Here is a 22,617-nt window from a genome sequence, read left to right on the forward strand (position 1 = left end):
AGTAAATTCTTATTTGCTCTAACGTCCTAAGTGGATGCTGGGGACTCCGTAAGGACCATGGGGATTATACCAAAGCTCCCAAACGGGCGGGAGAGTGCGGATGACTCTGCAGCACCAAATGAGAGAACTCCAGGTCCTCCTCAGCCAGGATATCAATTTTGTAGAATTTTACAAACGTATTTGCTCCTGACCAAGTAGCTGCTCGGCAAAGTTGTAAAGCCGAGACCCCTCGGGCAGCCGCCCAAGATGAGCCCACCTTCCTTGTGGAGTGGGCATTTACAGATTTTTGGCTGTGGCAGGCCTGCCACAGAATGTGCAAGCTGAATTGTACTACAAATCCAACGAGCAATAGTCTGCTTAGAAGCAGGAGCACCCAGCTTGTTGGGTGCATACAGGATAAACAGCGAGTCAGATTTCCTGACTCCAGCCGTCCTGGAAACATATATTTTCAGGGCACTGACAACGTCTAGCAACTTGGAGGCCTCCAAGTCCCTAGTAGCCGCAGGCACCACAAATAGGTTGGTTCAGGTGAAACGCTGAAACTACCTTGGGGAGAAACTGAGGACGAGTCCTCAATTCCACCCTGTCCGAATGGAAAATCAGATAAGGGCTTTTTCAGGATAAAGCCGCCAATTCTGACACGCGCCTGGCCCAGGCCAGGGCCAACAGCATGACCACTTTTCATGTGAGATATTTTAACTCCACAGATTTAAGTGGTTCAAACCAATGTGACTTTTGGAACCCAAAACTACATTGAGATCCCAAAGTGCCACTGGAGGCACAAAAGGAGGCTGTATATGCAGTACCCCTTTTACAAACGTCTGAACTTCAGGGACTGAAGCTAGTTCTTTTTGGAAGAAAATCGACAGGGCCGAAATTTGAACCTTAATGGACCCCAATTTCAGGCCCATAGACACTCCTGTTTGCAGGAAATGTAGGAATCGACCCAGTTGAATTTCCTCCGTCGGGCCTTACTGGCCTCGCACCACGCAACATATTTTCGCCAATTGCGGTGATAATGTTTTTGCGGTTACATCCTTCCTGGCTTTGATCAGGATAGGGATGACTTCATCCGGAATGCCTTTTTTCCTTCAGGATCCGGCGTTCAACCGCCATGCCGTCAAACGCAGCCGCGGTAAGTCTTGGAACAGACAGGGTCCTTGCTGGAGCAGGTCCCTTCTTAGAGGTAGAGGCCACGGATCCTCCGTGAGCATCTCTTGAAGTTCCGGTTACCAAGTCCTTCTTGGCCAATCCGGAACCACGCATATAGTGCTTACTCCTCTCCATCTTATCAATCTCAGTACCTTGGGTATGAGAGGCAGAGGAGGGAACACATACCAGAGCGTCTACAGCTTATTGCCTGAGGGTCCCTGGACCTGGCGCAATACCTGTCGAGTTTTTAATCATGTGGAAGACTTCTGGGTGAAGTCCCCACTCTCCCGGGTGGAGGTCGTGCTGAGGAAGTCTGCTTCCCAGTTGTCCACTCCCGGAATGAATACTGCTGACAGTGCTATCACATGATTTTCCGCCCAGCGAAAAATCCTTGCAGCTTCTGTCATTGCCCTCCTGCTTCTTGTGCCACCCTGTCTGTTTACGTGGGTGACTGCCGTGATGTTGTCCGACTGGATCAACACCGGCTGACCTTGAAGCAGAGGTCTTGCTAAGCTTAGAGCATTGTAAATGTCCCTTAGCTTCAGGATATTTATGTGAAGTGATGTCTCCAGGCTTGACCATAAGCCCTGGATATTCCTTCCCTGTGTGACTGCTCCCCAGCCTCGCAGGCTGGCATCCGTGGTCACCAGGACCCAGTCCTGAATGCCTAATCTGCGGCCCTCTAGAAGATGAGCACTCTGCAACCACCACAGGAGGGACACCCTTGTCCTTGGTGACAGGGTTATCCGCTGATGCATCTGAAGATGCGACCCGGACCATTTGTCCAGCAGGTCCCACTGGAAAGTTCTTGCGTGGAATCTGCCGAATGGGATTGCTTCGTAGGAAGCCACCATTTTACCCAGAACCCTTGTGCATTGATGCACTGAGACTTGGCTCGGTTTTAGGAGGTTCCTGACTAGCTCAGATAACTCCCTGGCTTTCTCCTCCGGGAGAAACACCTTTTTCTGGACTGTGTCCAGGATCATCCCTAGGAACAGAAGACACGTCGTCGGAACCAGCTGCGATTTTGGAATATTGAGAATCCAATCGTGCTGCCGCAACACTACCTGAGATAGTGCTACACCGACCTCCAACTGTTCCCTGGATCTTACCCTTATCAGGGAATTGTCCAAGTAAGGGATAACTAAAATTCACTTCCTTCGAAGGAATATCATCATTTCGGCCATTACCTTGGTAAAGACCCGGGGTGCCGTGGACCATCCATACGGCAGCGTCTGAACTGATAGTGACAGTTCTGTACCATAAACCTGAGGTACCCTTGGTGAGAAGGGTAAATTTTGACATGAAGGTAAGCATCCTTGATGTCCCGAGACATCATGTAGTCCCCTTCTTCCAGGTTCGCAATCACTGCTGTGAGTGACTCAATCTTGAATTTGAACCTCTGTATGTAAGTGTTCAAAGATTTTAGATTTAGAATCGGTCTCACCGAGCCGTCCGGCTTCGGTACCACAACAGTGTGGAATAATACCCCGTTCCCTGTTGCAGGAGGGGTATCTTGATTATCACCTGCTGGGAATACAGCTTGTGAATGGCTTCCAAAACTGTCTCCCTGTCAGAAGGAGACATCGGTAAAGCCGACTTTAGGAAACGGCGAGGGGGAGACGTCTCTAATTCTAATTTGTACCCCTGAGATATCACCTGAAGGATCCAGGGGTCTACTTGCGAGTGAGCCCACTGCGCGCTGAAATTCATTGAGACGGGCCCCCCACCGTGCCTGATTCTGCTTGTAAAGCCCCAGCGTATACTGAGGGCTTGGCAGAGGCGGGAGAGGGTTTCTGTTCCTGGGAACTGGCTGATTTCTGCAGCCTTTTTCCTCTCCCTCTGTCACAGGGCAGAAATGAGGAACCTTTTGCCCGCTTGTCCACGAAAAGACTGCGCCTGATAATACGGCGCCTTCTCATGTTGAGAGGCGACCTGGGGTACAAACGTGGAATTCCCAGCTGTTGCCGTGGCCACCAGGTCTGAAAGACCGACCCCAAATAACTCCTCCCCTTAATAAAGCAATACTTCCAAATGCCGTTTGGAATACGCATCACCTGACCACTGACGTGTCCATAACCCTCTACTGGTAGAAATGGACAACGCGCTTAGACTTGATGCCAGTCGGCAAATATTCCGCTGTGCATCACGCATTTATAGAAATGCATCTTTTAAATGCTCTATAGGCAAAAATATACTGTCCCTATCTAGGGTATCAATATTTTCAGTCAGGGAATCCGACCACGCCAACCCAGCACTGCACATCCAGGCTGAGGCGATTGCTGGTCGCAGTATAACACCAGTATGTGTGTAAATACCTTTTAGGATACCCTCCTGCTTTCTATCAGCAGGATCCTTAAGGGCGGCCATCTCAGGCGAAGGTAGAGCCCTTACAAGCGTGTGAGCGCTTTATCCACCCTAGGGGGTGTTTCCCAACGCACCCTAACCTCTGGCGGGAAAGGATATAATGCCAATAACATTTTAGAAATTATCAGTTGTTATCGGGGGAAACCCACGCATCATCACACACCTCATTTAATTTCTCAGATTCAGGAAAACTACAGGTAGTTTTTCCTCACCGAACATAATACCCCTTTTTTGGTGGTACTCGTATTATCAGAAATGTGTAAAACATTTTTCATTGCCTCAATCATGTAACGTGTGGCCCTACTGGAAGTCACATTCGTCTCTTCACCGTCGACACTGGAGTCAGTATCCGTGTCGGCGTCTATATCTGCCATCGGAGGTAACGGGCGCTTTAGAGCCCCTGACGGCCTATGAGACGTCTGGACAGGCACAAGCTGAGGAGCCGGCTGTCTCATGTCAACCACTGTCTTTTATACAGAGCTGACACTGTCACGTAATTCCTTCCAACAGTTCATCCACTCAGGTGTCGACCCCCTAGGGGGTGACATCACTATTACAGGCAATCTGCTCCATCTCCACATCATTTTTCTCCTCATACATGTCGACACAAAAGTACCGACATACAGCACACACACAGGGAATGCTCTGATAGAGGACAGGACCCCACTAGCCCTTTGGGGAGACAGAGGGAGAGTTTGCCAGCACACACCAGAGCGCTATATATATACAGGGATAACCTTATATAAGTGTTTTTCCCCTTATAGCTGCTGTATAGTTAATACTGCGCCTAATTAGTGCCCCCCTCTCTTTTTTAACCCTTTCTGTAGTGTAGTGACTGCAGGGGAGAGCCAGGGGAGCTTCCCTCCAACGGAGCTGTGAGGGAAAATGGCGCCAGTGTGCTGAGGAGATAGGCTCCGCCCCTTTTTCGCGGACTTTTCTCCTGCTTTTTTTATGGATTCTGGCAGGGGTTAAAATTCATCCATATAGCCCTGGGGGCTATATGTGATGTATTTTCGCCAGCCAAGGTGTTTTTATTGCGTCTCAGGGCGCCCCCCCCCAGCGCCCTGCACCCTCAGTGACCGAAGTGTGAAGTGTGCTGAGAGCAATGGCGCACAGCTGCAGTGCTGTGCGCTACCTTGTTGAAGACAGGACGTCTTCTGCCGCCGATTTTCCGGACCTCTTCTGCCTTCTGGCTCTGTAAGGGGGCCGGCGGCGCGGCTCTGGGACCCATCCAAGCTGGGCCTGTGATCGTCCCTCTGGAGCTAATGTCCAGTAGCCTAAGAAGCTCAATCCACTCTGCACGCAGGTGAGTTCGCTTCTTCTCCCCTTAGTCCCTCGATGCAGTGAGCCTGTTGCCAGCAGGTCTCACTGAAAATAAAAAACCTAAACTAAAACTTTCACTAAGAAGCTCAGGAGAGCCCCTAGTGTGCACCCTTCTCGTTCGGGCACAGAGATCTAACTGAGGCTTGGAGGAGGGTCATAGGGGGAGGAGCCAGTGCACACCAGATAGTCCTAAAGCTTTCTTTAGATGTGCCCAGTCTCCTGCGGAGCCGCTATCCCCCATGGTCCTTACGGAGTCCCCAGCATCCACTTAGGACGTTAGAGAAAAACACACTAGGAAACCTTTAAATTGGTGGGACACTTGTATTTTAGTACATTTATCACATTTGTACTCCCATAAATGCACATTCCTGTATAAAGTACACCTTGACAAAGATGTTGATATAGCGAAACGCGTTGGTTTGCAGAGGCCTCCACTACAACCTCCATCTATATCCTGGAACACGCCTAGAAGTCCTTCTACGCTCTAAACGGGGAACTTGTCGGTGTCCGAAAGAAGAGTACAAGACCATGCTTTCAATAGGACTATATCTGTCCAAAATCAAGCTTTGAAGGTCCTCCATCTTACTCTATACAGACTAAATATCTCCACAAGTGCTATATACACCCCCTGGACTGTGGCATCTTTTACCAAGGATTCTATTTAGGACACTGTGTTTGGCCTCTAAATGTGGTAATATACTAAACAAATTGCTGTGCCATGTTTGCCCTATTTTATATATATTTTTAATCAGTCATATATATATACATATTTTTTTTTTTTTTTTTTTTTTGTTGCAACTATATGTTAATTTTTAACAAATAAAAGGCTATATTGTCTATATCCAGTTTATACAGGTAGGAAGGGATATACAGCGCTATAAAGTATGCCTTAATCGGAAACAAAAATTCTAGTTAACATTACGACTATTCTAGTTTGACCAGCCACAGCCTAGAAGATGCTTGTTATTCATTGGGTGAAAGTCACCAGTTTCCTATTTTTATTTAACATTAGAAGATACCAATAATAATGACAAACATGATTACTAAGCCTGCATCTGTACTCTTTAGTTGCAGGTTAAGATTTGAGCAATATAAAGTTCTGCATGCACTGTTTTAAGCTTATGCTCAGGTCACATTTTTAGGTTTAGTTATTGGTCCCTCGCCACCTCACACTCACTTAATGCATCATCAAAAATACGTAGCCTCACCTCTTCAACAAAGTTTTGTCCAACAGGCTGTGACTCAGAAAGTCCATCTTGGCTATCCTCTTGGTCTGCTTCAGTCACTAGTGCGGATGAGAGCGATGCATTATCCTGTGTGACATTTGTTGTAAGCTGTGGAGATCCTTATAGGAATAAGAACATCAATTAGCAATGTGGAAACTTGAAGATATATTTTCAGTAAATGGTAATACGTACTTGCAGAAGTGGTCTCCCAGTCAGTTGACTTTTGTGGCGGGGAAGCTACTGTACTGGATGGAGGTTTGGTGGTAGTTGCAGATGAAGAGGTGGGATCAGAATTTACTCCAGCAGGCACTACTGGGGGGATTGGCTTTCCAAGTTTAGTATGCAATTTCACCACCTGCGTAGACATTGGAAAAAAAAGAAAAAGGGATATTTGTTACATTGCGTTGAATCCTTTTCTCTGAAAATAGCTGGGGGACATTGGACCAAGAGGGTGGCTGATAAGTTTAAGTGCCAGCACCTACACACCTAAGAATACCTTTAAAATATTAGCTACTCCCCCTGCAACTTCCAGAAGGCCAGTACAACTTGAAAAGAGTCCAGCAAGGAGCAGCAATAAATTGGTAAAAAATAAGATTTTACTCACCGGTAAATCTATTTCTCGTAGTCCGTAGTGGATGCTGGGACTCCGTAAGGACCATGGGGAATAGCGGCTCCGCAGGAGACTGGGCACAACTAAAGAAAGCTTTAGGACTACCTGGTGTGCACTGGCTCCTCCCTCTATGACCCTCCTCCAGACCTCAGTTAGGATACTGTGCCCGGAAGAGCTGACACAATAAGGAAAGGATGTTGAATCCCGGGTAAGACTCATACCAGCCACACCGTACAACTCGTGATACTATATCCAGTTAACAGTATGAAATACAACGGAGCCTCTCAACAGATGGCTCTCAACAATAACCCTTTAGTTAAACAATAACTATATACAAGTATTGCAGACAATCCGCGCTTGGGATGGGCGCCCAGCATCCACTACGGACTACGAGAAATAGATTTACCGTTGAGTAAAATCTTATTTTCTCTAACGTCCTAAGTGGATGCTGGAACTCCGTAAGGACCATGGGGATTATACCAAAGCTCCCAAACGGGCGGGAGAGTGCGGATGACTCTGCAGCACCGAATGAGCGAACTCTAGGTCCTCCTCAGCCAGGGTGTCAAACTTGTAGAATCTTGCAAATGTGTTTGACCCCGACCAAGTAGCTGCTCGGCAAAGTTGCAAAGCCGAGACCCCTCGGGCAGCCGCCCAAGAAGAGCCCACCTTCCTCGTGGAATGGGCTTTCACTGATCTAGGATGCAGCAGTCCAGCCGCAGAATGTGCAAGCTGAATTGTGCTACAGATCTAGCGAGCAATAGTCTGCTTCGAAGCAGGAGCACCCTGCTTGTTGGGTGCGTACAGGATAAATAGCGAGTCAGTTTTCCTGACTCTAGCCGTCCTGGAAACATAAATTTTCAGGGCCCTGACTACATCCAGCAACTTTGAATCCTCCAAGTCCCGAGTAGCCGCAGGCACCACAATAGGTTGGTTCAAATGAAACGCTGAAACCACCTTAGGAAGAAATTGGAGACGAGTCCTCAATTCCGCCCAATCCATATGGAAAATCAGATAAGGGCTTTTACATGACAAAGCCGCCAACTCTGACACACACCTGGCCGAAGCCAGGGCCAACAGCATGACCACTTTCCACGTGAGATATTTTTGCTCCACGGTTTTAAGTGGCTCAAACCAATGCGACTTAAGGAAATCCAACACCACGTTGAGATCCCAAGGTGCCACTGGAGGCACAAAACGGGGCTGAATATGCAGCACTCCTTAAACAAAAGTCTGAACTTCAGGCAGTGAAGCCAGTTCTTTTTGGAAGAAAATCGACAGAGCCGAAATCTGGACCTTAATGGACCCCAATTTGAGGCCCATAGTCACCCCTGACTGTAGGAAGTGCAGGAATCGACCCAGTTGAAATTCCTCCGTTGGGGCCTTCCTGGCCTCACACCAAGCAACATATTTTCGCCATACGCAGTGATAATGTTTTGCAGTCACATCCTTCCTGGCTTTGATCAGCGTAGGAATGACTTCCTCCGGAATGCCCTTTTCCATCAGGATCCGGTGTTCAACCGCCATGCCGTCAAACGCAGCCGCGGTAAGTCTTGGAAAAGACAGGGCCCCTGCTGCAGCAGGTCTTGTCTGAGCGGTAGAGGCCATTGGTCCTCTGAGATCATTTCTTGAAGTTCTGGGTACCAAGCTCTTCTTGGCCAATCCGGAACAATGAGTATAGTCCTTACTCTTCTCCTTCTTATTATCCTCAGCACCTTTGGTATGAGAGGAAGAGGGGGGGGGGGGAACACATAAACCTACTGGTACACCCACGGTGTCACTAGAGCGTCCACCGCTATCGCCTGAGGGTCCCTTGACCTGGCGCAATATTTTTCTAGCTTTTTGTTGAGGCGGGACGCCATCATGTCCACCTGTGGCCTTTCCCAACGGTTTGTAATCATTTGGAAGACTTCTGGATGAAGTCCCCACTCTACCGGGTGGAGGTCGTGCCTGCTGAGGAAGTCTGCTTCCCAGTTGTCCACTCCCGGAATGAACACTGCTGACAGTGCTAACACGTGATTTTCCGCCCATCGGAGAATCCTTGTGGCTTCTGCCATTGCCATCCTGCTTCTCGTGCCGCCCTGTCGGTTTACATGGGCGACCGCCGTGATGTTGTCTGACTGAATTAGTACCGGCTGACTTTGAAGCAGGGGTCTTGCCTGACTTAGGGCATTGTAAATGGCTCTTAGTTCCAGAATATTTATGCGTAGGGACATCTCCTGGCTTGACCATAGTCCCTGGAATTTCTTCCCTGTGTGACTGCTCCCCAGCCTCGAAGGCTGGCGTCCGTGGTTACCAGGACCCAGTCCTGTATGCCGAATCTGCGGCCCTCCAGAAGATGAGCACTCTGCAGCCATCACAGTAGAGACACCCTGGTCCTTGCAGACAGGGTTATCATCCGATGCATCTGAAGATGCGATCCGGACCACTTGTCCAACAGATCCCACTGAAAGATCCGTGCATGGAACCTTCCGAACGGAATTGCTTCGTAAGAAGCTACCATCTTTCCCAGGACTCGCGTGCAGTGGTGCACAGACACCTGTTTTGGTTGGAGGAGGTCTCTGACTAGCGATGACAACTCCTTGGCCTTCTCCTCCGGGAGAAACACCCTTTTCTGTTCTGTGTCCAGAACCATCCCCAGGAACAATAGACGCGTTGCAGGAACCAGCTGCGACTTTGGAATATTCAGGATCCAGCAGTGCTGTTGTAGCACTTCCCGAGCTAGTGCTACACCGTTCAGCAACTGTTCCCTGGACCTCGCCTTTATAAGGAGATCGTCCAAGTACGGGATAATTACAACTCCCTTTTTCCGAAGGAGTATCATCATTTCGGCCATTACCTTGGTAAATACCCTCAGTGCCGTGGACAGACCAAACGGCAACGTCTGGAATTGGTAATGACAGTCCTGCACCACAAATCTGAGGTACTCCTGGTGAGGAGGGTAAATGGGGACATGCAGGTAAGCATCCTTGATGTCCAGTGATACCATGTAATCCCCTTCCTCCAGGCTTGAAATAACCGCCCTGAGCGATTCCATCTTGAACTTGCATCTGTTTATGTACGTGTTCAAGGATTTCAAATTTAAAATGGGTCTCACCGAACCGTCCGGTTTCGGTACCACAAACATTGTGGAATACTAACCCCTTCCTTGTTGAAGGAGGGGTACCTTGACTATCACCTGCTGCAAATACAGCTTGTGAATTGCCTCTAGCACTGCCTCCCTGTCCAAGGGAGTCGTTGGCAAGGCAGATTTTAGGAAAGGGGGAGACGTCTCGAATTCCAGCTTGTATCCCTGAGATACCACTTGTAGAATCCAGGGATCCACCCGTGAGCAAGCCCACTGATCGCTGAAGTACTTGAGACGGGACCCCACCGCACCTGGCTCCGCCAGTGGAGCCCCAGCGTCATGCTGTGGACTTAGAGGAAGCGGGGGAGGACTTTTGTTCCTGGGAACCGGCTGTATTTTGCAGCTTTTTCCCTCTACCTCTGCCTCTGGGCAGAAAGACGCGCCTTTACCCCGCTTTCCTTTCTGGGGCCAAAAGGACTGTACCTGATAATACGGTGCTCTCTTTTGCTGTGAGGGAACATGGGGTAAAAATGCTGATTTCCCAGCTGTCGCTGTGGAAACTAGGTCCGAGAGACCATCCCCAAACAACTCCTCACCCTTGTAAGGCAAAACTTCCATGTGCCTTTTAGAATCTGCATCCCCTGTCCACTGCCGAGTCCATAAACCCCTCCTGGCAGAAATGGACAGTGCATTTATTCTAGACGCCAGCCGGTAAATATCCCTCTGTGCATCTCTCATGTATAAGACAGCGTCTTTTATATGCTCTATGGTTAGCAATATAGTGTCCCTGTCTAAGGTATCAATATTTTCTGACAGGGAATCTGACCATGCAGCTGCAGCACTGCACATCCATGCTGAAGCAATAGCTGGTCGCAGTATAATGCCTGAGTGTGTATAAACAGACTTCAGGATAGCCTCTTGCTTTCTATCAACAGGTTCCTTGAGGGCGGCCGTGTCCGGAGACGGCAGTGCCACCTTCTTTGATAGACGTGTGAGCGCTTTATCCACCTTAGGGGGCGTCTCCCATCGTAACCTGTCCTCTGGCGGGAAAGGGTACGCCATGAGTAACTTTTTAGAAATTACCAGTTTCTTATCGGGGGAAGCCCACGCTTCTTCACATACTTCATTTAATTCATCAGATGGGGGAAAAACCACTGGTAGTTTTTTCTCCCCAAACATTATACCCCTTTTTTTTTTTTGCGGTACCTGGGGTAACATCAGAAATGTGCAAGACATTTTTCATTGCCGCAATCATATAACGGGTGGCTCTATTGGAATGTACAGTAGTCTCCTCGTCGTCGACACTGGAGTCGGTATCCGTGTCGACATCTGTGTCTGCCATCTGAGGTAGCGGGCGTTTTAGGGCCCCTGATGGCTTTTGAGACGCCTGGGCAGGCACGAGCTGAGTAGCCGGCTGTCCCACATCTGTTATGTCGTCAAACCTCTTATGTAACGAGTCGACACTATCACGTAATTCCTTCCACATTACCATCCATTCAGGTGTCGGCCCCGCAGGGGGTGACATCACATTTATCGGCACCTGCTCCGCCTCCACATAAGCCTCCTCATCAAACATGTCGACACAGACGTACCGACACACCGCACACACACAGGGAATGCTCTGACTGAGGACAGGACCCCACAAAGCCTTTGGGGAGACAGAGAGAGAGTATGCCAGCACACACCAGAGCGCTATATAACACAGGGATTAACACTATAACTGAGTGATTTATCCCAATAGCTGCTTATATATGTAATACTGCGCCTAAATTTAGTGCCCCCCCCTCTCTTTTTTACCCTGTGTAGTCTGGAAACTGCAGGGGAGAGCCTGGGAGCGATCCTTCCAGCGGTGCTGTGAGGGAAAATGGCGCCAGTGTGCTGAGGGAGATAGGCCCGCCCCTTTTCCGGCGGACTTCTCCCGCTTTTTTAAGGATATCTGGTAGGGGTATTTTTCACATATATAGTCTTATGACTATATTATGTGCTCTTTTTGCCAGCAAGGTATACTATATTGCAGCCCAGGGCGCCGCGCGCCCCCCCCCCCCCCCGCGCCCTGCACCCATCAGTGACCGGAGTGTGAGGTGTGCATGGGGAGCAATGGCGCACAGCTGCAGTGCTGTGCGCTACCTTGATGAAGACCGAAGTCTTCTGCCGCCGATTTCCAGGAACGTCTTCTTGCTTCTGGCTCTGTAAGGGGGACGGCGGCGCGGCTCCGGGACCGGACGACCGAGGCTGGGCCTGTGTTCGATCCCTCTGGAGCTAATGGTGTCCAGTAGCCTAGAAGCCCAAGCTAGCTGCAAGCAGGTAGGTTCGCTTCTCTCCCCTTAGTCTCACGTAGCAGTGAGTCTGTTGCCAGCAGATCTCACTGAAAATAAAAAAACTAAAATATACTTTCTTTTCTAGGAGTTCAGGAGAGCCCCTACTGTGTGCATCCAGCTCAGCCGGGCACAAAATTCTAACTGAGGTCTGGAGGAGGGTCATAGAGGGAGGAGCCAGTGCACACCAGGTAGTCCTAAAGCTTTCTTTAGTTGTGCCCAGTCTCCTGCGGAGCCGCTATTCCCCATGGTCCTTACGGAGTCCCAGCATCCACTTAGGACGTTAGAGAAATGTAGTAACAATGCTAGAAACAGAATAGGGAAATAACTTAAGAAAAATACCCGCATGACTGAGCATGAGGGAGTGAAAAGTATTCAACGATAAGTACCAAAAATCCCCTTTTCTCTTTATCAAGGCTGGGGGACACTGGACTATGGGATGTTCAACAGCCTACCCCAGGGAAGCCCAAGAAGTCACCATTTTGCTATGGACGGGCGAAACAGTGGCTGAACTCGCAAAACACTTTGCAAAAAGGTACAAACTTTTTCGAACAAAGGCCAGACACTGTTGAAAATGAAAATTGAGAGCCAAAATCTGCACTTTTAAAGAACACAGCCATAAATCAGCCTCCAAACCTCCGTGAAGGAAAGTTAATGGAGGAAGACTGAACAGTGAAGTCTGAAAACTGGTTTTCACACCATATGATGTAATTCCTCCAAACCCTGGAGTAATTGCAAGACAAACCTGGTTTCTGGGCCCGCAACATAGTACCTACCACTGTCTAAGAATAACCTCTAGCCTTTAAAAGCTCAGATTCAAAAGCCAGGCAGTCAAAGCCAACTGAGGAAGGTACTCATGCAGAAACGGTTCCTGCTGGAGTAGATGTTGCCGTAGTGGATGATGACACCTTAGGCCTACCAACAGTTTGAGAACGTCAGTGTACAAGGACGTGTGAGGCCTGTCTGCAGCAACTAGGATTACTGCAACTTGATAATGCTTGATCCGATTGAGCACCCAAGCAAACATTGGAATTGGTGGGAAAAAGGCATGTCATACGAAAGTCCCATGGGACTGTCATTGCATCCACTGCGAAAGCCAGTGGGTCCATGGACCTCACACAAAACTGGGGAACCTTGAAGATGTGATGAGAGGCCATGAGGTCTAACTCTGGAGGGCCCCACCTCTGAAACAGTTGGAAGATGTCCGGATTGAGTGACCTCACCCATGGGAAAAACCAGGTTCTGCTTAGGTAGTCTGCTTCCCAATTGTCGACTCTGTATGAACACCATTTGACAGAACAAAGGCTTCCACCTAGCATGGGATACGTGCTGCCTCTACCATTGCCCATGCCCTCCGGGTACCACCTTGATGGTTTATGTATGCCACCATAGTGGCAATGCCAGACTGAATCCGCACTGGCTGGCCAGGATGGACTGCCCCCCCCCCCCCCCCAATACAACCAAATAGATAGCCTTGAGTTTGAAGTTTGAGACGACTTATGAAGAAAAGTCTCAGGTGGTGACCCAAGGCCTTGTAGGCGAAGATAGAGGGTCACGGCGCACCTAGACAGATGACTCGTGTCTGAGGGTTCCAGTAACCCAAGTCATGGTGGCTTAGAACTGGCCTTTGAGCAGATTCTCTAAAGCCAGCCATTACGGTAGGGAGAGACTAGCGCCTTGCGGACGGCACCAGACACTAAGACCAGAGGAACTCTGTGGACCCTGACAAATTCTGAGAGTTTCCTAAAAGAAATCCTGCAAATGGAACCTGGTGTATTGAATGGTCTCAACAGTGGACACCATAGTGCCCAACAATTTCACAGTGCCCAACATTTTCTGCATGGACAGCACCGTTCTGACCAAAACATGGAGGGCCTTGGAGTTCGGCAGAAACACTGAAGACCAGTGTCGTAGATCACCATCATGAACAGCAGGCACTGACAAGGCATTAGGTGTGACTTCTCAAAACGGAGAAACCAGCAGTGATACTTAAGTACCTGAAATGTGCGGTCCAGATGAATCTGCAACTGAGAAGCTAAAACGGCCTTTACAAGCAATCAGTCTAAATAAGCAATTACTGCAATACCTACCTTACATAGGAGGCTCGCCATCACCACTATGATCTTTGTGAAAGCGCATGGGGTCGTAGCTAGGCTGAAAGGCAGGGCATGGAACGGATGAGCCAACAACTGTGATCTGGAGGAGGGAATGATGACCAGCCCAAATAGCAAAGTGAAGGTGGGAGGGGCATAGAGGGAGGAGCCAGCCCACACTCTCAAACTCTTAAAGTGCCAATGGCTCCTAGTTGACCAGTCTATACCCCCATGGTACTAATGTGGACCCCAGCATCCTCTAGGACGTAAGAGAAAGTAGGATATGTATAGCGTGCTCTAAAGCCAATTACTTGTCTGCATCCTCAGGAAGAGCGAAGGCGAAGAAATGCAGTGATGGCAGACTTCTTAGGTCGATCATATAAACCCCTGAAAACAAAGCCCAGCACCCACAAGTCTTTAAACTGCAGCAAGTCTCTGCCCACTAGCAATCGGCTTGGGTGGGGTGGGGAAAGATCTCAAAAGGTGCTAGGTTTCTCAGGAGCTTTGACCCTCAAGTTTCTGTTTTGTTTGGTTGATACAGGTTGATTAACCTGTAGTAGAAAAACCTCCTGGAAAGAAAGAGCAAAAATGTTGATACTGCAGACCTCGCAGTTTGGGGACAGACTGCAAAAAGAGTTGCTTTTCCAACCGGTAGCTTGGGCAATAACTGCATCAAGCTCAGGCCCAAAAAGAAAACCCCTACCAAAAAGGAAGCAATTCCAATGAACATTTGGATTCTAAATCTGTGTCCCAGACAGGGAACCAAAGAGCCATTTGATCACCATCATGAACGGCCACACAAGCATACTCTGCTGCGCCACAGGAGTTGCTCCGCTAAATCCAGCAAGGAATCCCGTGCTGAATTACTCTAAGCCCTGCGACAAGTTTGTAAGCCCATGACTCCATGACTCGGGCCACCCATTCTGAGGCCAGTGAGGGGCAGATAACCACTCGCAAACCCATAGAGACTTAAGACAACCCTCCAGTTTCTAGTCTAAATGATCCTTAAAAGATGCTGCACAGGAAGCCAGTGTGTTTAGCCAAACTGCCATTAGGGCATTCACCTTGGGAGACTGTTCCCACTTGGATACATGCTCTGAGGGAAGTAAACTTGTTAGGTACTGAAAATTTCTTATCTGGTGTTTTCCAGGCATCCTCAATGAGATCAGAATAGGGGAAAGAAACAAATCTCTTGTGCCTATGCTTGAAAGGACAAACTGCGCTTGATCTGGCATCCAAACACGGGAACTGCCGGACCACCATAATCAGATCTTCAAAGCCTTGTTCCAATGAAGAATTCAATTCCTCATTATTTCCTTTGGAATTTCACGCTCCTCAAAAACCACTGCCCGAACTTTGGAAAAAAGACATTTGTTCAAAAGATAGTAAGACTATAAAAATAAAAAGCTTATGGCTGCTAAAAAACCAGCAGCCTTCTTGACCATGGTCCGGCTGCTGCAAACAAAAAACTGATTTGCCTGAGCCAGGGATAGATGGACGGGCCCGTTGTATGCTGGGAGGCAGAAAGCTCTGACAGATTGGTGCATATCCGCTGTCGCGTCATCATATCTCAATGTTATCTTGTGGATAACCTGTGGACCCTGCCGGAGAAAAAGTCGTTTGCGCATCTTGCGATATAGGATAAGCGAAGTTGCGCTGAGGAATCAGTAACAGCTGAGGCCTGAATCTGAACTTCTTGCTGAAGGTGCCATTAACTTCACCACAACAGACACCAAGCAGCCCAGAGCCCGAGCAGAAGCTGGCTTCACCATGGTAGACACAGCATCTCCTGCGCGTCACCGGACTCTGTCTGACAAGCTGCGCACAATGTCCCAGCTGTCCACATGACACTGAGCACAAGTAAAAGAAACAAAACAAAAACAAAAGTAAATCGTAGCATATTTAGTCTTAAAGGCCATTGCCATGTCTGCCAAGTACCCTCAAGACACTGCTCTGTGTAGCTCTGAGAAAGTGAAACCATTTAAAGTTATCAGGCAATAAACAGCAGATCAATCAGGCACTGAAACAATGAAATATTATAACAAGATGCTTAGCCTTCCAAGAGAAGCTAACAGAACTGGAGAGGAGGTGATGTCAGCCTGTGTCCCTGCAGCAGATACTCCTGGTATTAGATCTGTGTGTCGTTAGAAGCTGTGTATCAATCCATTGTGCCATATCTGCACACTACAAATGTAAAGATTGCCACAGTGTCCTGCGCAGCACACAGAACACTCACACCAGGAGACAAAATCCGCCCCCTCCCCCTTACACAAAGTGTCCACCCTCCCGAGTGCTTCCCCTTCCACAGGGAAACACTGGGACCACCTGCTACATGACGTACCAAGTCCTTGGGCGCAGGCAAGCACTTGAAGTGCACAGTGGGGAAGGTCGATAAAACATGTCCAACTCCTAGGGACACTTAAAACACTGGATTTCTGAGGGGGGGGGGGGGGGGGGGGGGGTGTAGGGAAATTAGCTAACATTTAAAATGTATACTTCAGGTTAAGTGCCACCTCCTACACACCAATGTTCCAGTTTCCCAGCTTGGATAAAAGAGAAAAAAAGGATACAAAGCACATGTAACACGAATGATTATAATACCTACATTATAAACAGCATTAATATGAACATTTTAAATGGTAAAAATTTTAAGAGAAAAATAAAATACATTCGATCTAGCCCATATGTAGTCAAACATCTGTTAAAAAGCATAATTGTACAATAGGCTTATTTAGTTTATAAGCAGAAATATTCACTTCAGCTGTTTGTATGTAACGGTGTCTGTCCACCTTTCCCCATTCCAGTCTCCCTCTACCCCAGAGCTGGCCAAACCAGTCCTCAAGATCTACCAACAGTTCACATTTTCCAGATCACCTAGCTGGTACACAGCTGTAGTAATTACTAATTAAGATATGCTGCATTCATTCCTGACAATACTGCAGATCTTCAGGAGGCCTTGAAAACATGAACTGTTGGTAGATCTCGAGGATCGGTTTGTCCAGACCTACTCTATCCCAACTTTAATATCTCTGGCTCTATACTCCCCTCAGAACTAAAGCCCACTCAAGCAACCCCAACTTTGTGCTGCTCTGCTGGGCACATGGATGGCAGGGGAAAGTGACTTCCCTGCATTTTGTGGTATCGGAAGGTGCTCAACATAAGTTGAAGGATGGATAGCCTGTCAGGCCTAGAATCTGCTAGCTAAAGCTGGGCACAAATTGGGCGATATATAGCGCGTGGGTCAGCAGGTGTACACACATGGACAGATCTGTAAATAACGTAATTCACAGACATGTCGCGTCAACCCCTGCAGCACTGCCGATGCCCAATATACTTGCACATCAGGCTGTGTGTTCGGGCGGTCCTCCGACACCCCGTATACTTGCTGCAAGGGCTGAGGTCAAAATTAGGCAGGCAAATTCAAATGCCCACCCAGCTGTGGGGTGAAGGTGCATACACAGTGCGATTTTCCATGCAATATGGACTATATGCACCTTGAGAATGACATACTGATTGGCTGATCAGTAAGTGTATAAGCTTACCTGAACAAGCCGCTCTGCATGACGGCAGGTCTGCATAATGTGTACCCAACTTAAATCTCTGCAGCTGCCACTAAGAGCTCTGGGAGGGGGGAGGGGTGGGGGCTGTGACATGAAACGGTCTTCCACAACCTCACTTTTGTAGCAGATTTTTGGCTGTTCCTCACCCAGTTTTGAGTCTCCTACAAAGCTGTTTCTATTTCAGTTAATGACTACTTCAACCTACATATGAAAATTATGATCATTATCACCTGTTTGGTATGACTGATTAATCATGCACTTGTCTATAATCCTACGTAATCCTTGGCTTTGGGCGAGTGTTCAAAAAATGTATGCTGTTTTGAAGGCAAGGGTTCTTATTTCATCACTTCTGTGTTTCATAGTCTATGTTAGTGAATTTAGTAAAACTGTATGGCCATTATCAGAAAACTGGCAAATTGGGAGCGTCTCCCAAATAATTTTCCAAGACTATTTCCATAGTTCATAATGACTTCTGTAGTGTGCGCGTGTGTGTGTGTGTGTGTGTGTGTGTGTGGGGGGGGGGGGTTCTGTTGATCACAGTTATTACCAATTAATCAAAGAGGAGACTCCCCTCTTCCAAACAGGTCCCCACTAGCAGTGGGTATCCCACTCTCTACCACCATTATGGCTTGTCCACAAGCAGCTGGTTTAGAAGAACAAAGTGATCAAAGGTAGTTACGGACTTCTGTGGGAGCAAGCTGCAGCACGCTACTGAATTCAAGCCACATGTGGAGAGCTATACATAAAATGTGTACCTGGTGTACCAGTGAGCTTGATACTTGAGGCTTGCACACTAAGTTTGCTGATATAGCAGGAGGAGAAAATAATAAGATTTTACTTACCGATAAATCTATTTCTCGGAGTCCGTAGTGGATGCTGGGGTTCCTGAAAGGACCATGGGGAATAGCGGCTCCGCAGGAGACAGGGCACAAAAAGTAAAGCTTTTCCAGATCAGGTGGTGTGCACTGGCTCCTCCCCCTATGACCCTCCTCCAGACTCCAGTTAGGTACTGTGCCCGGACGAGCGTACACAAAAAGGGAGGATTTTGAATCCCGGGTAAGACTCATACCAGCCACACCAATCACACCGTACAACCTGTGATCTAAACCCAGTTAACAGTATGATAACAGCGGAGCCTCTGAAAGATGGCTTCCTTCAACAATAACCCGAATTTGTTAACAATAACTATGTACAATTTATGCAGATAATCCGCACTTGGGATGGGCGCCCAGCATCCACTACGGACTCCGAGAAATAGATTTATCGGTAAGTAAAATCTTATTTTCTCTATCGTCCTAGTGGATGCTGGGGTTCCTGAAAGGACCATGGGGATTATACCAAAGCTCCCAAACGGGCGGGAGAGTGCGGATGACTCTGCAGCACCGAATGAGAGAACTCCAGGTCCTCCTTAGCCAGAGTATCAAATTTGTAAAATTTTACAAACGTGTTCTCCCCTGACCACGTAGCTGCTCGGCAAAGTTGTAATGCCGAGACCCCTCGGGCAGCCGCCCAAGATGAGCCCACCTTCCTTGTGGAGTGGGCCTTTACAGATTTAGGCTGTGGCAGGCCTGCCACAGAATGTGCAAGTTGGATTGTGCTACAGATCCAACGAGCAATCGTCTGCTTAGACGCAGGAGCACCCATCTTGTTGGGTGCATACAATATAAACAACGAGTCAGATTTTCTGACTCCAGCTGTCCTTGCAATATATATTTTTAATGCTCTGACAACGTCCAGTAACTTGGAGTCCTCCAAGTCACTTGTAGCCGCAGGCACTACAATAGGCTGGTTCAGATGAAATGCTGACACCACCTTAGGGAGAAAATGCGGACGAGTCCGCAGTTCTGCCCTGTCCGAATGGAAAATCAGATATGGGCTTTTGTAAGATAAAGCTGCCAATTCTGATACTCTCCTGGCAGAAGCCAGGGCTAGAAGCATGGTCACTTTCCAAGTGAGATATTTCAAATCCACCTTTTTTAGTGGTTCAAACCAATGAGATTTTAGAAAGTCCAAAACCACATTGAGATCCCACGGTGCCACTGGAGGCACCACAGGAGGCTGTATATGCAGCACTCCCTTAACAAAGGTCTGGACTTCAGGGACTGAAGCCAATTCTTTTTGAAAGAAAATCGACAGGGCCGAAATTTGAACCTTAATAGATCCCAATTTGAGACCCATAGACAATCCTGATTGCAGGAAATGTAGGAATCGACCCAGTTGAAATTCCTCCGTCGGAGCACTCCGATCTTCGCACCACGCAACATATTTTCGCCAAATTCGGTGATAATGTTGCACGGTTACTTCCTTCCTTGCTTTAATCAAAGTAGGAATGACTTCTTCCGGCATGCCTTTTTCCTTTAGGATCCGGCGTTCAACCGCCATGCCGTCAAACGCAGCCGCGGTAAGTCTTGAAACAGACAGGGACCCTGCTGAAGCAAGTCCCTCCTTAGAGGTAGAGGCCACGGATCTTCCGTGATCATCTCTTGAAGTTCCGGGTACCAAGTCCTTCTTGGCCAATCCGGAACCACTAGTATCGTTCTTACGCCTCTTTGCCGTATAATTCTCAATACTTTTGGTATGAGAGGCAGAGGAGGAAACACATACACCGACTGGTACACCCAAGGCGTTACCAGCGCGTCCACAGCTATTGCCTGCGGATCTCTTGACCTGGCGCAATACCTGTCCAGTTTTTTGTTGAGGCGAGACGCCATCATGTCCACCATTGGTCTTTCCCAACGGGTTACCAGCATGTGGAATACTTCTGGATGAAGTCCCCACTCTCCCGGGTGAAGATCGTGTCTGCTGAGGAAGTCTGCTTCCCAGTTGTCCACTCCCGGGATGAACACTGCTGACAGTGCTATCACATGATTCTCTGCCCAGCGAAGAATCCTTGCAGCTTCTGCCATTGCACTCCTGCTTCTTGTGCCGCCCTGTCTGTTCACATGGGCGACTGCCGTGATGTTGTCCGACTGGATCAACACCGGTTTTCCCTGAAGCAGAGGTTCTGCCTGGCTTAGAGCATTGTATATTGCTCTTAGTTCCAGAATGTTTATGTGAAGAGACGTTTCCAGACTCGTCCATACTCCCTGGAAGTTTCTTCCTTGTGTGACTGCTCCCCAGCCTCTCAGGCTGGCGTCCGTGGTCACCAGGATCCAATCCTGTATGCCGAATCTGCGGCCCTCCAATAGATGAGGACTCTGCAACCACCACAGAAGAGACACCCTTGTCCTTGGAGACAGGGTTATCCGTAGGTGCATCTGAAGATGCGACCCTGACCATTTGTCCAACAGATCCCTTTGGAAAATTCTTGCGTGGAATCTGCCGAATGGAATTGCTTCGTAAGAAGCCACCATTTTTCCCAGGACTCTTGTGCATTGATGTACAGACACCTTTCCTGGTTTTAGGAGGTTCCTGACAAGCTCGGATAACTCCTTGGCTTTTTCCTCCGGGAGAAAAACCTTTTTCTGAACCGTGTCCAGAATCATCCCTAGGAACAGCAGCTGAGTTGTCGGCATTAACTGGGATTTTGGAATATTCAGAATCCACCCGTGCTGTTTTAGCACTTCTTGAGACAGTGCTAATCCCATCTCTAGCTGTTCTCTGGACCTTGCCCTTATTAGGAGATCGTCCAAGTATGGGATAATTAATATGCCTTTTCTTCGAAGAAGAATCATCATCTCGGCCATTACCTTTGTAAAGATCCGAGGTGCCGTGGACAATCCGAACGGCAGCGTCTGAAACTGATAGTGACAGTTTTGTACAACGAACCTGAGGTACCCCTGGTGTGAGGGGTAAATTGGAACGTGGAGATACGCATCCTTGATGTCCAAGGATACCATAAAGTCCCCCTCTTCCAGGTTCGCTATCACTGCTCTGAGTGACTCCATCTTGAACTTGAACTTCTTTATGTACAGGTTCAAGGACTTCAGATTTAGAATAGGCCTTACCGAGCCATCCGGCTTCGGTACCACAAAAAGAGTGGAATAATACCCCTTCCCTTGTTGTAGAAGAGGTACCTTGACTATCACCTGCTGAGAGTACAGCTTGTGAATGGCTTCCAAAACCGTCTCCCTTTCGGAGGGGGACGTTGGTAAAGTAGACTTCAGGAAACGGCGAGGTGGATCTGTCTCTAATTCCAACCTGTACCCTTGAGATATTATCTGCAGGATCCAGGGATCTACCTGCGAGTGAGCCCACTGCGCGCTGTAATTTTTGAGACGACCGCCCACCGTCCCCGAGTCCGCTTGAGAAGCCCCAGCGTCATGCTGAGGCTTTTGTAGAAGCCGGGGAGGGCTTCTGTTCCTGGGAAGGAGCTGCGTGTTGCTGTCTCTTCCCTCGACCTCTGCCTCGTGGCAGATATGAATAGCCCTTTGCTCTCTTATTTTTAAAGGAACGAAAGGGCTGCGGTTGAAAAATCGGTGCCTTTTTATGTTGGGGAGTGACTTGAGGTAGAAAGGTGGATTTCCCGGCTGTAGCCGTGGCCACCAAATCTGATAGACCGACTCCAAATAACTCCTCCCCTTTATACGGCAAAACTTCCATATGCCGTTTTGAATCCGCATCGCCTGTCCACTGTCGCGTCCATAAAGCTCTTCTGGCCGAAATGGACATAGCACTTACCCATGATGCCAGTGTGCAGATATCCCTCTGTGCATCACGCATATAAAGAAATGCATCCTTTATTTGTTCTAACGACAGTAAAATATTGTCCCTGTCCAGGGTATCAATATTTTCAATCAGGGACTCTGACCAAACTACCCCAGCACTGCACATCCAGGCAGTCGCTACAGCTGGTCGTAGTATAACACCTGCATGTGTGTATATACTTTTTTGGATATTTTCCATCCTCCTATCTGATGGATCTTTAAGTGCGGCCGTCTCAGGAGAGGGTAACGCCACTTGTTTAG

The 22,617-nt window shown here is 48.3% G+C and overlaps 1 protein-coding gene across 4 annotated transcripts in view; it reads right to left on the reverse strand.

The window, feature by feature from the left end:
- ZFR2 (zinc finger RNA binding protein 2) overlaps nucleotides 1-22,617 on the reverse strand; it is a 463,201-nt gene that overhangs the window by 272,340 nt on the left and 168,244 nt on the right. For all 4 annotated transcript variants that reach the window (XM_063914849.1, XM_063914848.1, XM_063914847.1 and 1 more), the window contains exons 6-7: nucleotides 6,261-6,423; nucleotides 6,051-6,187 (exon numbers count right to left, since the gene is read on the reverse strand). In XM_063914849.1, the coding sequence (XP_063770919.1) occupies nucleotides 6,051-6,187; nucleotides 6,261-6,423 (300 nt within the window). The remainder of the gene's footprint in view (nucleotides 1-6,050; nucleotides 6,188-6,260; nucleotides 6,424-22,617) is intronic.

The sequence above is a fragment of the Pseudophryne corroboree genome, chromosome 1, assembly GCF_028390025.1.
Source record: "Pseudophryne corroboree isolate aPseCor3 chromosome 1, aPseCor3.hap2, whole genome shotgun sequence".
Classification (NCBI taxonomy): Eukaryota; Metazoa; Chordata; class Amphibia; order Anura; family Myobatrachidae; genus Pseudophryne; species Pseudophryne corroboree.